Source organism: Diadema antillarum, unplaced genomic scaffold (assembly GCF_040938485.1).
Source record: "Diadema antillarum isolate AM-2024a unplaced genomic scaffold, OU_Dant_1.0 scf00000203, whole genome shotgun sequence".
Lineage (NCBI taxonomy): Eukaryota > Metazoa > Echinodermata > Echinoidea > Diadematoida > Diadematidae > Diadema > Diadema antillarum.
Genome location: NW_027271092.1, coordinates 668,894 through 685,144, shown reverse-complemented (window position 1 = coordinate 685,144; position 16,251 = coordinate 668,894). Strand labels below are relative to the sequence as shown.

At 35.9% G+C, this 16,251-nt stretch overlaps 1 protein-coding gene across 1 annotated transcript; it reads left to right on the top strand.

Annotated features, from left to right (window-relative positions):
- The first annotated feature begins 252 nt into the window (after nucleotides 1–252).
- Nucleotides 253–3,901, top strand: LOC139723950 (uncharacterized). Its single transcript, XM_071635149.1, has 3 exons — nucleotides 253–386; nucleotides 1,682–1,743; nucleotides 3,274–3,901. The coding sequence occupies exons 1-3, from the start codon at nucleotides 271–273 to the stop codon at nucleotides 3,657–3,659; spliced, it is 564 nt and encodes a 187-aa protein (XP_071491250.1). The 5' UTR covers nucleotides 253–270; the 3' UTR covers nucleotides 3,660–3,901.
- Nucleotides 3,902–16,251: the final 12,350 nt, after the last annotated feature.

The window sequence follows — 16,251 nt, the reverse complement described above, 5'->3', positions numbered from 1 at the left end:
GGACACATCCAAGATCATCATGCACAATGATCAAATTGCTGTGGGTGTGCTTATTTTCTAATCTACATTTTCAAAGTATTTTGGGAAGATCTTACTAAATAGAGATATTTGAAGCTTTCATAGAAAAAAAAAAATATGCAGGATGTACAGTTGGAAGGTTTGGAGGTACCAAGTTATTACATGTAGTTGACATAACTGCATTTGGATCTGACACATTAGATCTCTCCCTTTTTCTGTGAACATCAAGAACCTGATGATCAGTCTCCTGAGATGAATGGAGTCCATGTAGAATCTGGAAATACCACGCAGACCGGAACATCGCAGCTACCAGAAGCTCAGAGTACACAACAGCCACTTATGAACGATAACAACAGAACATCAAATAGGTCAGTAAATTTTTATTGAAATTAAAAGCTGACTCGTTTCTCTTTAAAATTGTTAAAATATCTCAAGATCATAACAGCAGACTTTGTGCTTGCTTTGAATGGCCAAGGGACAGTCTGCAATCAAACCAAACAGCTATTTCGTTTTTTTTACTCTCTCGTTTTAGAAAATGTGAAAAATAGAACTATGCTGCAACAGTTTCATTCCTGTTTTACAGTATCAGATGATTTTTATTCCAAACTTTATCTTGTGATGGCAAAATGTTAGAAAATATTTTTAAAAACTTATAAGATTGAAATGACAGGGACGAAAGGTTGCCAAAATTTAGTTGAAACATTTTCCAGCTGTAACATCCACTTGATGAGCTGAATAAAATCCTTGCTTGTAGTAAAGCCCCAGTCACATAGACATGCCTGATCACCTTGGATCTGATCCGAGGTGATCCGGGATGATCCAGGGAGAGATCCATGTTGATACCCTGGGCATCCATGGAGGTCTTGTAGGTCTGGGGACATCCGGGATGCCAACACGACAACTTTTGGATGTCAAAAACATCTGGCGTCATCCTGGGACTGCCGTGTTGGCAGAGGAAGCCGGGATGGTCTTTGTGGCCACAGTGTAGCTGCCGTGCTGGTCCGTGTAAGCGCCATGGAGACGCAGTGTAGATGCCGTGCTGTTCCGGCCTTATCCATGTAGCTGCCATGTTGATACCGTGTGCACAGTCATCAACGCTCGTTGACGCTTCATCCAGGGCAAAACTATGTTGGAACTACCCGGATCATTGTGTAGCTACTTGAGGATCCGTGTTTGTGTGTGACTAGGACCTAATGAATACGAATCAATAGGGTACTGTCTTGTGAAAAAATTCTCTTTTTACTCAGTTGTCATGACATACCTTTTCAAAATTTGGATGAAGGACTATGGAGTCAGAGCAGGTACTCTAGAGAAGTGAATGCAAGAAAAAAATATAAGCATCCCAGTGGACTTATGATCGACTTTTACTTGTCTTGGAATTTATATTGTTTGTGTTCAGGTGCAGATTGACTTTATTTTTTTTTTCAGTCATGTAAAATGTAAAAAAAAAATGCAACTGAGCAGAAACAATATCGACTCTGTGACAAAAAAAACAAACATCATCAGTCCACTGGGATGCCTTTATTCAAATTCACAAACACAACTCAAGAAGAATTTGCATGAATTGATATATTGGATGGATCTCTGTACACCTCTATGTGTCCTTCACAAGCCCCCCTCCCCTTTACTCATGAACCATCCTTCTATTGCTTCCTTTCTGTAGTCCTGGCAGAGAGTCTGAATGTGCAAGAGATGAGGAGGATCGTGGAATTCCACTCAGAGCAGGTATGTGATGTTATCAGTTCCAAATATTTTGTACTCAGCGTTGGTTTATGATAGTTATGAAATAAAGACGGTATTACACTCATGATAGACCTTGATGTAGAACATAAGCAGTAACTGCAGCAATAGGGAGAAATGCCCAAAGTCCTGAAGGATGTTACATTTATAACTACCGGTACCCGTCTTCACGTCTACTTAGGCCACTTCTATGTCAATTCAGTAATCTTTCATTATCTTGTCTCCGAAATTTGTGCTGATCAATATCTTTGCTCTGTGTAAAGTAAAAGCCACTCTAATGGCAACTTAAAATCATAAATATGAAATCATTGAAACTCAAGAGTGATTGAAGTTTATGATATTTTTTATGTTCCATCACGAAGGGGGCATAATGTTTTCGGGTTGACCATCTGTCCATCGGTGTTTCTTCCTTTCTGTCTGTAATCTTTTCAATGGGTCCCTCCATTTTTTGCATTTTGTATATATTGTTTACTTCACTTTGGTCACTTCAGTATTCATGACAGTGTAGAAGGTTTTACAATTGTTATGTACCCTTTTCATTTTCCATTGTTTTGCTTAGCTTATTCTCTATTACCAAGGAAAGTGATATGTATTATATTTTCTTGTCAAAAGATGAAAGAAAATTTGAATTGAATTGAATCAATTTTGTGGCAAGCTTATCTTAAGAGCTGTTTGAGGTATCATAACCTGGCATATGTATGAGTGGACGAAGTTGACTCAAGGTCAAAGGCCGAGGTCAAATTCTTAAAATTTCAGTATCCCCACATATCTATGCAATACTGTAAAACAAGGAATGTTTGCAAGCATTTAATTTCATGAATTTTCTAAGAGCCAAGATTTGAAAAATAAAAATGCATGCAAGAGTTCTTGTGTACACCCGTGCTAGCTCCGCAATGAAAGGGACAAAACACAGGATGTAAACCACTGGAGCAACAATGAAGGGATTATCAGATTAAGCTAAAATTGAGCATGTTCTATCAAGACATTTGGTCTATGATCAATGCCAACTTTCAGAGCAGTAGCATTATCCTTTCAAAAGTTATTAGACTTGAAAGTGAAGAGTGTGCAAAGGATTTCAAGAAATGAAAAGGGGTCTCTAGACTACCTCATCATTCTACTGTCTCCAAAAAAACTGCTGAAAACACACTTTCCCATTCATGTTATGATCCCAAACTAAAAGATAATGAAGAAGAAGGATAGCTCCTTCAAAAAATATAAAACTCAAGATTGACTCGGTTGACCCATTTCACCTTTTTTGAGTCCTCACATAGAATCAAGGTGTGACTTTTTGTTGTTGTTGTTTTTTTTTTATGCACGATCACAATTGTCATAGTGACATTTCTAGTTGTTTTTTTTTTTTTCAGTTTGCCTTTACAAGCTGCTTTTTCACCCTTGACAGTTCTGCATGTGACATCTTTACCTCTGATTTTTTTACCCCTAACCAACTAGAAACATGTATGTGAGTACTGATGGTTATTTCTCAAATCTGTTTATTCGTATTGTCTTCTTAAGCAGAATGTCAGTACGTGAACGATTCGGAGATGGAAACTTCTGAAGCAATAGGTGCCACATTCCACGCTGGCTCTTCTGTCCACCCACCTAGTGATGCTCGCCAGCCTCGACACCCGAACTTGGTGCTTAATGACATACAATTGATGGAGCTTGCCAAGGGCCTTGGAGAGCACTGGGAGACCCTCGGTCTCTACCTGGGCCTCACCAAGGCAAATATCTTTCAGTGCAAGGCAAACTATCCTGGTAGGGTACTGAACCAAACATCCGAAATGTTACACATGTGGAAATGCAAAAATGGCAGAGCGGCAACAACCTCGGCACTCTTGAAGGCATGCAAGCAAATTGACTGGCTGGGTGAAGATGTGTATGAATTTCTGTATGCTTTGTAGTTTGAGAATTATTTGAAAATAAAAGAAATAATTCCTCAAGCATCTTGAAGTTCTGCTCAGCAGTCAACATCAATGAAGGTGTTATTTGAGGACAATGTTGTTTGTAGTAATTATGAAAAATAGTCATACCCTCTGAAGGGTCTTTTATACATCACCAAATCATGAAGCATTATCAACATTGAATCATGTTGGTTTCTAAGAAATGTGTAAGTCTCTCCATTGTGTGCAATTACAAAGAGTCAATTTTTGTCTCGCCCACCGGAGGTGAAGGCGAGACTAAGGGATCCAAATGGCGTCCGTCCGTCGTCCGTCGTCCGTCGTCCGTCCGTCGTCCGTCACAAATGTTAAAGTTTACCTGCAAGACTCTCTTATGATGCATAACTTGGCATCTGTTACAGCAATGGCAGCCACACTTGGGTGATAGAAGCACTAGGGGTATCTTCATGTTATGGTGTTGTCAGAGGTCATGTGATGATGTCAAAGGTCATTTGAGGTCATAAATTAAAGAGTATGTGCAAGACTCTCTTTTCTATGTTAAAGTTTACCTGCAAGACTCTCTTTTGACAAATAACTTCACATAAGTTGCTTGGATTGCAACCTAACTTGGGTCATAGATGCACTAGGGGTACCTTCATGTTATGGTGCCGTTGGAGGTCACAGGATAAGGTCAAAGGTCATTTGAGGTCAAACGTTAAAGTTTACTTGCAAGACTCTCTTATCACATGTAACTCGACACATGTTGCTACAATGGCAATCAAACTTGGGTGATGGATGCACTAGGGGTACCTTCATGTTATGGTGCCGTAAGAGGTCACATGATAAGGTCAAAGGTCATTTGAGGTCATACGTTTAAGTTTACTTGCAAGACTCTCTTATCACACGTAACTCAGCACATGTTGCTACAATGGCAATCAAACTTGGGTGATGGTAGATGTCTCTTGGGAAGTTGAAGGTAACCACAAGGTCAAAGGTTACAGACAGGGGTCAACGAACTTTTAGGGCCCAATGTTAAGTTTTTAGGGCACATTTCGTTTATGGCTCATAACTTTTGATCCCTTTGTCCGTTTGTGACCAAACTTCGATGGAAGATGTCCCTTGGGGAGGTGAAGGTCGTCACAAGGTCAAAGGTCACAGACGGGTCAACAAACTTTTAGGGCCCAATGTTATTTTTTAGGGCACGTTTTGATTGTGGCTCATAACTTTTGATCCCTATGTCCGTATGTGACCAAACTTGGACGGTAGATGTCCCTTGGGGAGTTAAAGGTCATCACAAGGTCAAAGGTCACAGAAAGGGGTCAACAAATTTTTAGGGCCCAATGTTAAGTTTTTATGGCGCGTTTCGATTATGGCTCATTACTTTTGATCCCTTTGTCCGTTTGTGACCAAACTTGGATGGTGAATGTCCCTTAGGGTGTTGAAGGTCACCACAAGGTCAAAGGTCATAAGTAGGTCAATTAACTTGTGGGAGTTATAAAAAATATTAATTCCTTGTACGCGAATGGGCGAGACACAATTCGGCGATTGCCTTGTTAAGATTGTGAGGCCTTGCATAAGAAGTTATGGCAAAGATATGGCATTACCAATGCACAGCAGACAATGAAAAAAAATTGTTAAGTTTCATGTTAGACCTTCAGTTTATTTAACATTATTGTTTTAATGAGACATGTATGCAAATCTTATGCAATTCTCAATTTTGCATTTACATGTATTATTATTTTTATTTGAGGAGCTTTGTTTGATTTTTACATCTTTTGAATTTTATTACCAGTCTTGTGATGTGTCTATGAACAAGGGATGAATGTCCCCCTTTTTAATGTGGCAGGTGGAAGTGCATGAGTGAAAGTCCTTTGGCAATACAGTACTCTCCGCATAATCGGGTAGGCTCGAGCAGAGCGTTTCTTACCCGATTAAGCGGAGTACCCAATTAACAGAACACGTCTCATTCACATTTGACACACATAATGTGTATGAACATGCATTGTATATTGCACCAAACACCTACACTGTATGCTCAACACGCGTGCTTGCACGGCACATTATACATACCTTACACTTGCTCAGTCAAGAGCAATAATTTACACCCTTTTTTCATCGACTTATATGTCTTCAGAAAACTTTGTCGTTTGACTATAGACTCCTCGCTAACACGCTCGTCACGTGGAACGTCGGGTTACTTTTTGAGAAGTGACTTGGGAAAAGCAAAATTGTGGAGCTGGTGCACGGCCTGATTTTCGTTGCAAATTTCTCGTATTGTGAATGTTGTTGCTGAGCAAGGGAGGAGCGTAAGTGTGTTCAAGTCCTGTCTGTCAATGCAAGTCTGAGTGCCAGCTACATGTGTAATGTTCGTTTACGTGTGGCAAGTCGGTACTGGTACAAATGTGTTTTAATGTTTAATCACTCCCTAAATGACTGGTCTTCTTTGCAAATTAAGCAGAGAATGCGATTAGCCGTGGAAAATTTGACATTCATGATTTCTTAAAGTGTTTATATCTGCGATAAAATGTGGGTAGAAATTAGATTAGAAGAATATTATTTACCCATTTAAGCGGAGAGGCAACCCGATTATCAGGTAAATTTAATGTGCATTGGAACTGATTTTGACATTAAAATACCCCTTTAAGCGATACCTGATTACGCGGAGAGTACTGTACATGTATAATCCATTCCTGGGCTCAGTGCAGTTTGGTATCACTAGAGATGAACTATCAGGAAATGAGAAGCATTTCTACATCTGGAGCAATGAATATGACAGAATCACATTAACACAAATATTGGCAAGCAAATGATCAGGTGGAAACATACAGCTGCCCACAGACAAATACATGAACAACAAGAGGAATAAGGGAAACACAATTGCTAGGAAATGCTCGAGTCAAGGAGTCATGGAAGACAAAATAGAATGCGTATGAAGTTTTATTTTCTTTTTCACTTTGTTTCATTTGTCTGCTTGATTTGTCCAAATTAACAAAAGTAATATAATGTAATAATCTAGTGGGATTTCAAAAAAATTCTGACTGTCAGAGGCACTTTATAGAGTAGAAGCTTGGAACCTGACTCTTTTGGTATGGTTCAAGTATGCTGGAAAAAAGTACACTGTATGAACAAACAAATAATGGTTCTCGATTAATACTCTTAGTACAAGGCCATCTAATCTGCACTTTATAAACAGAAAGGCTGCCAAATCATTGCCATTTTTTATTCTTGCAGGCTATTACCTCTCGTAAATGCTTGACTGATAATGAGAAATTGTTACTGATTTCATCACAAAATGAGGAGGGGATGCGGAAAAGTACTTGTAGTTAAAGCATCATAATTACTGGCAAATTATGCATATGAGAAATGTCCATACATAGCACATTAGCTTTTTGTCTATATGTCTATTATTTCTGCATTAGGGAAAAACTGATAACGGGTGTGTTTAATAGTTAGAAGAAGAAGTAGTTTTTTTCTCTTTTTTGTTAATACCATTCTTTTATATACTTTGTTGTTGTTATATGTTAAATGCATGGTTTCTTTATGATGTGATTTATTTCTTTGGAGCCTAAGAAATACAAGCTGGGCTTTTGATTAATTTTCCCCCACTTAAGTTCTTATTACTACTATTATAGTTATTCATCATTTGTTGCAAATGTATACGATATATTAATACAATGTAAATGTGTTTTTATTATTTTTGTGCATGAAAAAAAAGGACAAACTGTTATTATATAATTATGGAAACTCTATCATGTTTGTCTTTGGTTCTTATGAACACAAAGTGGGAATTAATTCAAATCATTCAAACAATCGAAGATGGGGTACAAAATCAACAAATAGGAAGTGAATAATTAACAAACTTGTATGTAGAATTGTATGCAAATGATGATGCACAAGAAGTTTAACTACTAGAGGAGTTTAAGATTTAATGAGGTCCTATATAATGATATCGTTAATCTGTATGATATGGGTGAATCAGATTATGAGTGACCAAAAATAAATGAATACGATATCTCATGTAAACACAGAATCTATGTACCATCTTGCCTGCTTTGCATGTATTATTCTGTCTAAGACTTAATTCTGTCATAAAACTGTTTCAGGGACTACGCAACAACTGCAATAGATTTCAGTGCAATTTCTCATATGATTTGCACTATTTTTACTCATATTAAGATTGTTGTATCTATCAACATGTATGTGAAAGAGCGATCTTAAAAGGGAAGTTCCAGAAAGGTATATATGAAGGGTTTGTTTGCAAAAACCAATAAGTCCATTTTTGAAGATTTTGAAGTATGATCTCTGTCATAAAGTACAAAATGATACCTTTTAAATGATATATTGGTCGCTACATATAAAGGTATATTTTTGAAGTTATCGTCAAAAGAAGCAAAAATTTTCTTATCATTCTCTCTATTTTTCTTGTCCTTTAATCGCAAATATCTCCATTTGGCAAATATGGACTTATCGGTTTTTGCAAACAAACTCTTCATATTGTAATCAGTGAATGCGGACATACTAGGTGTTACAGAAAACAATTCCCAGTATTTATCCTTAATAGTTCAAAAACTATACGTCAGATAACACTCATTGATACGAGTAAGAGCTGAATGGTGTACAATTTAGTTGGAGGTGATTTGAATATGAGAGCATGAATCAGTTTCGTTAAATCCATGATTAATTTTAAAGTTAATGCCTGGCTAAGCGCAAAAATTAGTCACATGAAAATATCCACTTTTACAGTATGACGAAACTGGCTTGTAACATGTGGAGTGAGAGAATATGAACCTGGCACAGCAGCCCATAGAGTAGATTGGTAACATAGAATGTCTTGGAGGGTCTTTCCCACAGAAGCTGTGCTGTTGAGGAAAAAGATCAAAATGGGTCCTAAAACTTGCATCCATTCAAAAGCATTCAAAAGTGACTTGTGCTGTAATGCACAGATTTTCAGGTGATATATGATTATCTCATTATTCAATTACCACCTTAATCCAAAAGATTGATCTTTCCGGTCTAACTCATGTTTTGTATCTACAACTGTATTCATGCAATGACCCATTGCACATGTCATTCTGTTTTTGCCTGGTCACAAATGATCTCCCCAGCTGTCTGTTTGTTCATGAAATTTGAGTTCTAAAATACATCTTGGCTACAAGCCTTGGTGTTTCTTATGATGTGTTTTGACTTGTATTTGATTGACCATTTGTATCATGTATGACTTGTTAAAATGCGTACTTATCAAATAAAATCAATGGTCTATTATACATGTACTGTATATCATGTTTGTCTGGTTGAGAATTTTATAGTTCCATTGACACTGTGCAGTTATTATACCTTGAATGTTCATACCTTTAGCCATTTTTCAGCATTAAAGTTTTGAACAATTTCATTTTTTTAATATCTATATTGCACCACAAAATAAAAACTTATTTAGCACAGATACTTAACATTTTTAGAGCTACATGTATTTCATAATTTCATACTTTTTGTTATTCTTCTCTTCAGCTCAGATTGATGGATTTGTGTGTCAATGTGTACCTCATATAACAATTAACTGTGTAAAATGGATACATGGTAGGAAGCTAAAAACATTCATTAGGTGGAGTTTACTGTGTGTGCAATGATAAATGACAACCAGGCTGAAGTGTTCCTCAGGGAGTGCTGGGAGTTCAATCCAATGTATGATGCGAGTTGGATTCCTTTTCATTCTCGAGTACTTCACACAGGGATTTGTGTTATGGCTTGTGTAATATGTTGGTGCTCATTGTGTATTATCACTGGTATGGCAAATCAAACTCAGTTTTTATTATGTCTCCGCCACGAAGTGGTGCCGGAGGCAATATGTTTTCGGGTTGTCCGTCCGTCCGTCCATCCTTCCGTCCGTCCTTCCGTCCTTCCGTCCGTCCTTCCGTCCGTAATGAATTTTGTGGACAGCGTAACTAAAAAACCTTTTTAGGTATCCTAATGAAACTTGGCATGTATGTGAATTAGGGGGTGAAGTTGTGCCTATCAACTTTTGGGTGCACATGCTCAAGGTCAAAGGTCAAAAGGTCAAGGTCAAATACCTAATATTTCACTATTTCCCCCATATCTATGCAATGCCTGAAGATATTTTCTTGAAACTTAGTGTATACATGTATTACCCAATTAAAATTCTCTACTGAAAGTTTAGGGTCATGAGGTCAAAGGTCAAAAGGTCAGGTAAATATATTAAAACTTAACTCTTTTCTCCGTACCTTGGAAATTGTTCAAGGTATCTTCATGGAACATAGTATATACATGTATACATGTATACATGTACTGACTGGCAGTTATTATTTAGGGTTCATGGGGTATGGGGTTAAAGGTCAACGGCAACACTTCAAAATTTCACTATTTCCTTCATATTTACGCTCTGCCAGCAGGACTATTTTTTTTACACTTGGTGTATGCATTTATAACCTCAAAGAGATTCTCTAGTAACTTTCTTTTTTTTTCTTCTTCTTTTTTTTTGCCTCAAAGGTCAAAAGGTCAAAGATCAAGGGAAAGTACTGAACTAACTTTTTCCTCCATATCTCGGAAGTGGCTCAAGTTATCTGAATACTTACTACATATTTATGCATGTTCTGCCTGACAGTGATTATCCCATGAATTTTAGGGTCAAAGGCCAGATGAAAATGGTTACAATGTACTTTTCAATACAGAAATTGTACTTTTTCTCCATGTATACAATTGTACCTTAAAAATTACTCAATGCATAAACTTATGAATGGGTCAAAGTCAAGTTAAAGTCCTTAAATCCCCAAATACATGCTCTCCTATTCATCCAATTAAATCTAGGTCAAGGAAGGTGAACATTCAACACATTTGTGACAAACTTGTCATTTTAATATTTTCCAATTTTGTGAAAATGTAATCACACATCATCCACATGTATTAGCAGAATCATGCATTATGGCGGAGGCATAACAGTCGCCTTAGCGACATCAATTACTAGTCTTTGTCTAATTTCACTACTTGCGGAAAGTTAGTGCTGCTGTTGTAGATATCGCTATTCTAATTTGAGGGGGAAAAAGATTTGTATAGTAGAATTCTTTTGGGCATTATAATTTATTATTTGGTATGCTGGCTAGAATTGAGTGAAGAATTAGTTGCATGAAAAGACAGTGATGAAAGGCCAAAATTTATGTGAATGTATTATTAGCTAGCCACAGCATCTACTAGATAGATCCATGATAATGTTAGTTAGTGTTTAATAGTGGATAGACATAAGTAGGGATCTAAGTCATTTGAGCTGTAAGAACTTTGAACCTATCAATCTTTAGTTTGTGCTCAAGATGAATGGATTTTTATTAAACTATAAATGAAGGACCATGAACTTACATGTACATGCATTGTGTATGGCAGTTGATAGTGATTGTGCGAGTATCAAAAAGCCAAGGCATTCCAGTGGACTGCACAATGCAGACAAACAGCTCTAGGTCAGAGGAAGGAAGTATTTTGTCTCTGAGTTGATTTTCTTTTTTGTTGGTGTTCTACAGCAGCTCCTGTGTCTGATTTTTTAGTCTTCTTCTTCGCATGGCACAATGTACCTGAGTTATATATATATTTTGCTGACTATTACTAGTCACCTGGGCTGAACCCCCAACAGGTTGCTTCTGGCATAAGATATGATGTAGACACAATCATGCCTGGAAGCCATAAAGAGAGCCAAGCCATGTTTTATTCTTATACAATGTACTATAAATTTTTCCTCAATACTTCTCCTGCTAATGCTGCTGCAATGTATACATGAACAGCACTATTTTTCTACCTTTTGTGTGCTTATTAGTTTGTTCATGACAGCTACTAATAGATACTTATTTACTAATGTATCCTTACATAAACATAATATATGTATGGTACAGTACTGTTATGGAAACAACTCCAGTTGTGAAATATTTATCATGGATCTATCTCTGATTATAGATTTACATGTATTTCTATGAAGAACTTTAGGCATTTTTTCACTGAACTTATGCCTTTTTCCCAGATATAATGTGAAGATTTTTACAAATGTACTATGTTTATTTTTCAAATTGCAATTGTGTAGAAAAATGAATACTTATGTATTTTACTTTCACCCAATCTTTTTTAAGTAGTTTTAAATCACAGTGATTATGTAACAATATTTACAACAAAAGTATTTGTAATTGATTAAAAAAAGGTTATTCTTGAAGTTGTCAATTTTTTATATGTTCCCTATTCAAGACTAACAATGAAAAAAGCAAATCAAATTTTCTCTGCTAAGTGTAAACCTCTAAGAAATATATGAAGAGATAATTCAAGACAATTATTGAATGTATACAAACAGATGTATATCTTTAGTTACCTTTTATTTTGTTTGTTATGTAATCTATCATGGTATTATATACCTTGCAGCATGAATCCATGGAGTACAGAAGCCTAGTGATTCTTTTGAGATGATTCCAGGCTGAGACTGATTGGGCCATTGAGTGCATGGCTGCGTTGTATGGTGTCAGGATCATGGGGAAAAAACACAACAACCTTGCTGATGTACATTTTGCGCTCTTCTTAAACAGTAATAACTTTTAATGTATTTGTTACTGAAGCATTTCATGTAGAAATCTACATGCTACAATTCATTATTATTGTGTAAACACAGTTTCAATTTGTATAGTCATTAAAACTATGCAATCATGTTACTTCAGTTGACACATTGTTGTTGTAAGCTTTAATGGTACTGTGCCTCACTGATGTAACACTTGTGTATTTTCTTCTTCTACTCCAGTGACATAATGCACCACTGATGTCATGTTTCTATTTACAATGCAGTTCTAGTCCATTTTTAAATTGACTTTCATAAGTAGAGAAAATTAGATAAATAGACAAGTGGAGTTTGATAAAAATAGGGCATACAATTATATAAATTGTGGGATTTCATACAGTGCACATTGTCACAAAACAGTGATCCATAGCAGTCACAAATGAAAATTAGAAGACTTTTCGGTTTCACTGTCTCACAGTCTTCCACTGGCCTGCACACGAACCCTCATTAAATTTCCCTTCATATGAAATCGAAGAGAAGCACTCTGAGAGCACAGACCTCCCCCAAAAGCAGCTCATTTCAACCACTGATCTTGTTCTTCTATAGAGATCAGTGATTTCTACCCATACGTATGCATGCTGAAAATTGCCCAATTTCCCAAAATAGAAGCCTTTTGTTACATCATCAATGCCAGCTATGCAGCGCGCCTTGCCCTGGACCAGAAATCCTTCATAAAATCCAAAAGAATTCTTGGATCACATCCAAAATTTAATCATCTGTTCCTTGTGTCATTCTCGACCTCTCCTGAAAGTTTCACCCAAATCCGTTCACAACTTTTTGAGTTATTTTGCACACGGACAAACAAACCAACAATAACGAAAACATAACCTCCTCCCTTGATGGAGGTAATAATGTGTAACTGTTAAATCGTTTCATCATAGTTCTGACATAACCTCAGTATTATGCCTACATGTATGTAGTTGCCAATTACTGGCCAGATATTTTTATGAGCTGTTCAGTAACAAACCAGAGCGAGAGTTGTGAGGTAATTACATCATCTTGAAATTGCTAGAAAAGATGTGGTTACAGCCAAAACAGTGGACTCCCCTTGAAACGAAGTGTTCTGGACCAGCAGTTTTCTTTCATTATATTGAAATTTGATAATAATTATGTGAATGACTAGACAATACAAAATACAAGGAGTGGATAATGTTACTGCCTTAAATTTTACTTTGTTGTAACCAGAATTTTGCTATAACCGTGTTCGTTATGATGGGAGTGCACTGTATCACTTTTTAATGCGATCAGCTTTCACATTCTTGTCATATGTTTAATTTTTACTGAAACTTCTGTTTCTGTTTCAGTTCTCTTTGGTTGATTTTATCTTATTTTGGTCATGGTCAACTTGAACATTGAATGAAGTTCCCAAAACAATGTTTCTCTGTTCATTGTGTTGTACATTTTTTTTTTTAACCCCAATTCAAAGCTTTAATTGTTTTAACCTTTCATGAAAAAGTAAAAAAGAAAAAGATTCTTTCACATAATGCCCCTATCTTTGTCATATTTCCCTTAGCTTTGTTTTGGTTGCAGAATATTCAAAAGCTTTAGCCACCATCTTTATAAATGATTCTGAAATTGGCAACATGTTTTTGACAAAAAAGAGTGAAGCTACAGTTTCTTTCATGATTTTCTATTTTGATTTTTATTGGACTTAAAGGGAAAATTGAGTCCAAATATAAGTTTGTAAGTTAGGGTTATAACTTCAAAATGTCATAACTTCCTTGTTTTTCATCCGATGTTGATCAAAATTATACCATTGAACTCGTAATATTTACTCTTTCTTATCAGACAAACTTATGTATTTGGACTGGATACTAATTCACATTAGTGTACACTGATTTCAGGATGTGTGCTTCAAATGCCAATGCTATATCTGTTCCATGACTTGCAATGTATGGCAATAGCCAGCAGGCAATAACCAATCAGTTGTATGATTTCAGCTGTTGCTATAATGGTAGTCTCAGCACATTTTTATTTCACATTTTGGGCGCTGTTTTGCCTTCTGAAATAAGCTTGCTCTGACAGCAAGTCTTGTGGCTGCAATAAGTAGTAATGTATTATGCAGTGTTTGCTTTATTGTAGTAGATATAATCATGAGAAAGCTTCAATATCTCACATTGGCAGTTGTACAATATTCATTTGAGAACCTCTTTTTATTCATTTCTTAACAGAAATAAAACTGTGATGCCTATATCCCTGGCATATTTGAATTGTGTTTCCAATATGTTGATTGTTCTATCATGTATGCTTAAAGAAATTTGAAAGGCAAGAGTACTGGAGTATACAACTGATGGCTAAAATCATTATCACATACATATTTCTCCTACATTCTTAAGGGGTGGTATAGTTTTGGTTGAGATGAGGCTTGAGGTTCCAACTTTTTTATAAGATAATGCAAAATCTCTTATGAAATATGAAAGAGCATGTAATTCAAAGAGGGATTCAGAGTTTATTTGATGAATATTGGTTTGTGAAATGGCTGAGGTATAAAAAACAAAGGGATCCTAATAAAAGGTGAGACCCACCTTCTATTAGTATTGCTTTGCTTTAGTTTGTGTTTTGGATATCTCCACCATTCCAAAACCGCCTTCATCTAATAAACTTTTTAATTCCTCGTAGAATTGTGAGCTCTGTAACATTTCATAGGTGGTTTCTTAGTACATGTGTATCTCCCAAAAAGAATAAGCTCAATCCTCATCTTGGCCAATACTATACCATCCCTTTACTTTAAGACAACTTCTGGTAACTTCTCCTATCACACAAGCTTGATCTCTACCACATCTGGCCAGTTAATGATATTACTGTATCTTACCTATAAGGCATTATAACTTCATGGTAAGATCATACACAAAGACTTTCTGCACATAATGGCGTTGACTGCATTAAAATATGTATCTTGACATTGTGTGGATGCCATCATATTGTGCATATGAACAGGTATTCTGTGAATATTTTTAAGGTATTGTGGCAAACATAACTAAAAGCAGACATAAAGCAGGTGGTAAAACTTGTTTTCCAACTTACATGATCTAGCAAATTTAGAATTTGGCATGAAACTAATGGAGAGCTCAGAAGAGATGAGTATTGCTTTTTTTTTAAATATATTATGGTGAATAACAATAAGCCCCTAATAATAATGATAATAATAATAATGATAATGATAATAATATTAATAATGATAATGATTATTATTATCATTATTATTATTATTATTATTATCATTACTACTACGATAGCTGTACTTTTATTTCAATTTAATTCATATTTCTCACAAAAATAGCATAGAAAAATACAATTATAGTACAATACCAAAATTACATAGTATAAATTAGATGAAACTTACTGAAGTGGATATAATAGTCTGTCTCCATACAGTTGTATGAACACAAAGGTTTGTTTACATTAGTGTTATCCTATGCACATAGTACAAGAAATATGGTGGGGCCTACATATTAATAAAAACAAGCTTGTTGAGTTGTAGGTCCCAGGATGAATTAGATATGGGAACTATAAATACAGATATCTATCTAGACCATACACATACTATGATTGAGGGGAGCCGATTAAAGCAAAGAAAAAAAAAACAGTCCATTAAATGTTACTTAATAAATCACAGAAAAGCCACATGATGCAATAATATCAGTAGCATTACTAACAAGTAAGAACACTGAGAAAATAATGACAGATTATAATAATTCAAATGGGGGATAAGGTAGATTTATAGCATGGCATAAGTACATAATTTTACCTGTAGGATACAAACTTATTGTAGATGTAAACAAGTCACCCAAAGAGAATACATGTACATGCAATTCAGGAAGCTCATTCCAGCAGGGGTCCTTGAACCAGGCAACCATGGTAATTTATTTATGTATCCATGAAATCCAACACAATTTCCCAGAAGTAGTGTGTCATACCTATGCGGATGATACACAGCTGTACATATCTTTTTCACCTACTGCAGCAGATGAGATTTATTCTGTGTCCATTATAGAGCGATGTATTGTGCATCTTCACAAATGGTTATTA

Excerpts from the sequence above, each read along its gene's own strand:
- LOC139723950 (XM_071635149.1), top strand. The coding sequence starts at position 271 with ATGAATGGAGTCCATGTAGAATCTGGAAATACCACGCAGACCGGAACA. Across the intron at positions 387-1,681 it reads AACAACAGAACATCAAATAG|TCCTGGCAGAGAGTCTGAAT; the intron begins GTCAGTAAATTT and ends TCCTTTCTGTAG. Across the intron at positions 1,744-3,273 it reads TGGAATTCCACTCAGAGCAG|AATGTCAGTACGTGAACGAT; the intron begins GTATGTGATGTT and ends CTTCTTAAGCAG.